The 3,221-nt window shown below is 60.0% G+C and overlaps 1 protein-coding gene across 1 annotated transcript in view; it reads left to right on the forward strand.

Annotated features, from left to right (window-relative positions):
• Positions 1-2,836, forward strand: part of LOC109532080 (septin-4-like) — a 7,528-nt gene extending 4,692 nt beyond the window's left edge. The window contains exon 3 of the mRNA XM_019896722.1: positions 2,242-2,836. Within this exon, the coding sequence (XP_019752281.1) occupies positions 2,242-2,304 (63 nt within the window). The 3' untranslated portion in view covers positions 2,305-2,836. The remainder of the gene's footprint in view (positions 1-2,241) is intronic.
• The last annotated feature ends 385 nt before the right edge of the window (positions 2,837-3,221 follow it).

Consider the following 3,221-nt stretch of genomic DNA (forward strand, 5'->3'; position numbering starts at 1 on the left):
GCGGGGCCGGGAGGCCGCTCCCCCCGGCCGACTCCGATCGGCCGCGGCGCGAGCGGCTCCGGCCGTCCTGACTCCGCCTTCTGGTCCGTGGGCGGCGTCACCTTGCATTGCTCCTCCTCTACAAAGGGGGTCAAAAACCAGATTTGCCATCAGATTGATGTGGCGCTTTTCAAAAACGAGGACTGATGTCATCTTTGCGCATGAAGCGCCCGTTTCGCAACAGGCAGCGCGATCAGAAAGCGCACGCGAGCCTTGGCTCCTACCTTCCTTCTCCTTAACTCCCCCCCCCAAATTGGCCGCGGGTGAGAGTGCCCGTTGGTACGCGCCCCGCACGTGGCTGGCGACCAGTCCGTTGCACGTCTACGCATGCCCCGACGTCGCCTCGTGACCGGTCACGAGCGGGTGCGCGTCGGCCGGGCCGGACTTCGGCTCACCCCAACGATCCAAAATGGAAAGCGCTTTAATGTGACGTCGTCGGGAAATGAAGAGCGCCCGCAGCTTGATTGCAAATACGTGTGCGTGCGTGCGTGCGTGGCAACCGGTGTGTCATCCCCCGAGTTGCCATGGAAACAGCAGCCACCTCAGGAACGTCCCCATCGCGGGGATCCCTCCAATGAACTGTCGGCCACATCTGACGCAACCGCGTGCCAATCACACGACGTCCTTACGCACGACTGAGCCGCCCCAGTGTCCGCCCGTCCGTGTGTGTGCGCGAGCGCGGGGGGGAATTCACTTGAATTCAGGTGTCGTGAAGGGAAAAAGGGTCTCATCTGTTTGCCTGCGTTGTTTGAGGCGGCGGGAGGGGTCAAAGGTTGCGGCTCGCTCAGTCAACACTTTGGACTTTCCAAACAGACAACATTCGTGGATGAGCAACGTCGGGTGTGTACGGCATCAAATCATCAAAACGTGGGGGTGGGGGGTTGTTCTTTTGTTTTGTTTTGGGGGGAAATTGAATGGTCGAGAGTTTATGTGGCCCAACAGCACCAGCAACATTTGGTCGAGTGAAGACTGAAACAAGTCAACTGCACTTTGGATCATCTAAGTGCTTGCACGTCGTTTCTTTCGTTTCGGGGGTTAGGACAAGATCGCAGTTTCGCGACTGACAGAAGGACAAGAAAAAGTTGTTCACGTTGCTTGAAAAGTCGAAAGACAGAAAGCGCGAGCGCACACACAAAAGCGGTTGGTGTCGACGGCGCGCGCTCACGTGACTCTCCACGCGCCAGAATGCGGTGTGCACGCGCACGTCAATTATGTAACTGGGTGGAAAAGCTCGGTCGGTTTGGGAAGGGGGAGCTCGACAACCCCAACCCCCACCAAAGTGTGTGTTTGTGTGCGCGCGCGCGCCGAGGCGAGGGCACGTGGTCTTGGTGCTGCTTTTGGTCTCGCTGGACGGAGGCGTCATCGGAGGAGGGGTCACGCAGCCGTCTCCTCCGTCACATTCCTTCGTTCCCGGTCTTTCACGCTGGCGCGCGCGCGCGCTCGTGAACGCCAAACAAGCGCCGCGGACGAGAACGTGGGTGTGAACACGAGGGAGCCCCCCCTCCCCCTCACACCGCCCGCTCAAAGTGGGCCAACTGTGGATCGCGATCGTGACACACTTTGAGCACACATGGCCCCCGCTGATGTGTGTGCGAGGGAGGGGGGGGGAGGCGCTCCGTCGGCCGCGAGCGCTCCCTCGAGGTCGCCGTTTGGTCAGACGAGACGGCCAAAGAGCCACTGTCAGGGCGGGCGCTTAGCGACTCGCTCGGTGAAATGATTCCGTCATCGAGTTGCGACCGACTCGCTCGCCTGCCCAAAAAAACCAAACAAAAGAGCGGCGACCAACCAGCCAGGGGCTGCTGTGCTTTCGTGCCGGTCGAGCGGCGGCAAGATCGCAACGGCCGAGCCTCGAGTCGCCCGGGCGACCGCCGCTACCAACTGAGCCGCAACCAGCAAGAGCCACGTGCCGGCGGTTGCCGGCGACGCCGGTCGGCCGCACTCCGACCGGGTCAACGGCTGCCCGCCGGCCCCCCCGGAGGTGGACGAGCGCGAATCCAATCCGTCCCAAACCGTAGCGATGCGGCCACCCATATCCGCAACTCACCATGCGGCCAACCGTAATGCTTCAATCCTTCAAGCGATCCCGCGGCAGCGCACGGTGAATAGGGAGGACGCGGGCGCGGCGAGCGCATCCGGCCGGCGGACGGACGCGACCCGCGCTCGCCGCGGGCTCGGCGTTGACCCTTTGCCCCTCGACTGCAGCTCGGGAGGATGCGGGAGCTTCTGGAGAGCATTCGGCAGCAGATGCAGAGCGGCCGCATATGAAAAGAAGACGCGTCGGCGGGCACGGACGGATGCGGCTCGGGCCGACCGGTGGACCGGAATCACCCGGCTGACTTCTGATCGGAGCATCGTGGCGTTTCTACGTCCGACTTCCTTGTCTCCCCCCCACCCACCACCCACATCGACCGTCATTGTTTCTACTGCCACCTAGTGGCTGTCGGTGTGAAGTGACAAGTGGAATAAAAACAGGGAGGGAGAAGGAGGAGGCGCCAAACAAGGACTGCTGGAAATGTCCTCATATTCATTAAGAATCTTTCCGATGAACGTTGACGGCCGGCCCGCAGCGCTCAGGCCTTCTTCTACAACTTAACACTTTCGCCATAGGGAAAACAGCCGTGCTCCTATTAATATATAATATCCGTATTTGCCCGACGTCACGCCCGCCAGCCTCGGCCGCGGTCCCGCAAACACGCGCCACAACGACACAAACGAGTCCGGCGCGCGTCGCGTGACAAAGTCCGTCCGCAAGATGACGCGACGCGAGCGGAGTCGCCATCGGAAGAACGTTGGACCGGTCGACGCGAGCGACACAAAACGTTTCTTTCCTCCATTTTTTTTTTTTTTTCACATTCAGTCCCAAAGAGCAAAAATCCGAGTTGGCTTTCCAGTCGCTCAGCGTGTGTGAGTGAAAAAAAAAGGGCGGCTTTCACACAATTTAAAAAAAAAAAAAAACCCTCAAAAGTCTCATTCATGTTTTCAGACTTTGAAGTTTGGAACAAAGGATAATTTTTTTTGGGGGGGGGGGGATGCTGAGCTGCCTGTGGTTTTTGCGGCGCGCAGCGGAGGGCGCTCTCGCAAACGTCTTTCCTGGGCTCGGGCGGCTTGTGGCGTCTCTGTGCAAAAAAAAGCACCGCATCGGCCGCCCAACTCGCGACTCACTCGGATGGACTTTCGAGGAG

Source organism: Hippocampus comes, unplaced genomic scaffold, assembly GCF_001891065.2.
Source record: "Hippocampus comes isolate QL1 unplaced genomic scaffold, H_comes_QL1_v1.1 scaffold22, whole genome shotgun sequence".
Classification (NCBI taxonomy): Eukaryota; Metazoa; Chordata; class Actinopteri; order Syngnathiformes; family Syngnathidae; genus Hippocampus; species Hippocampus comes.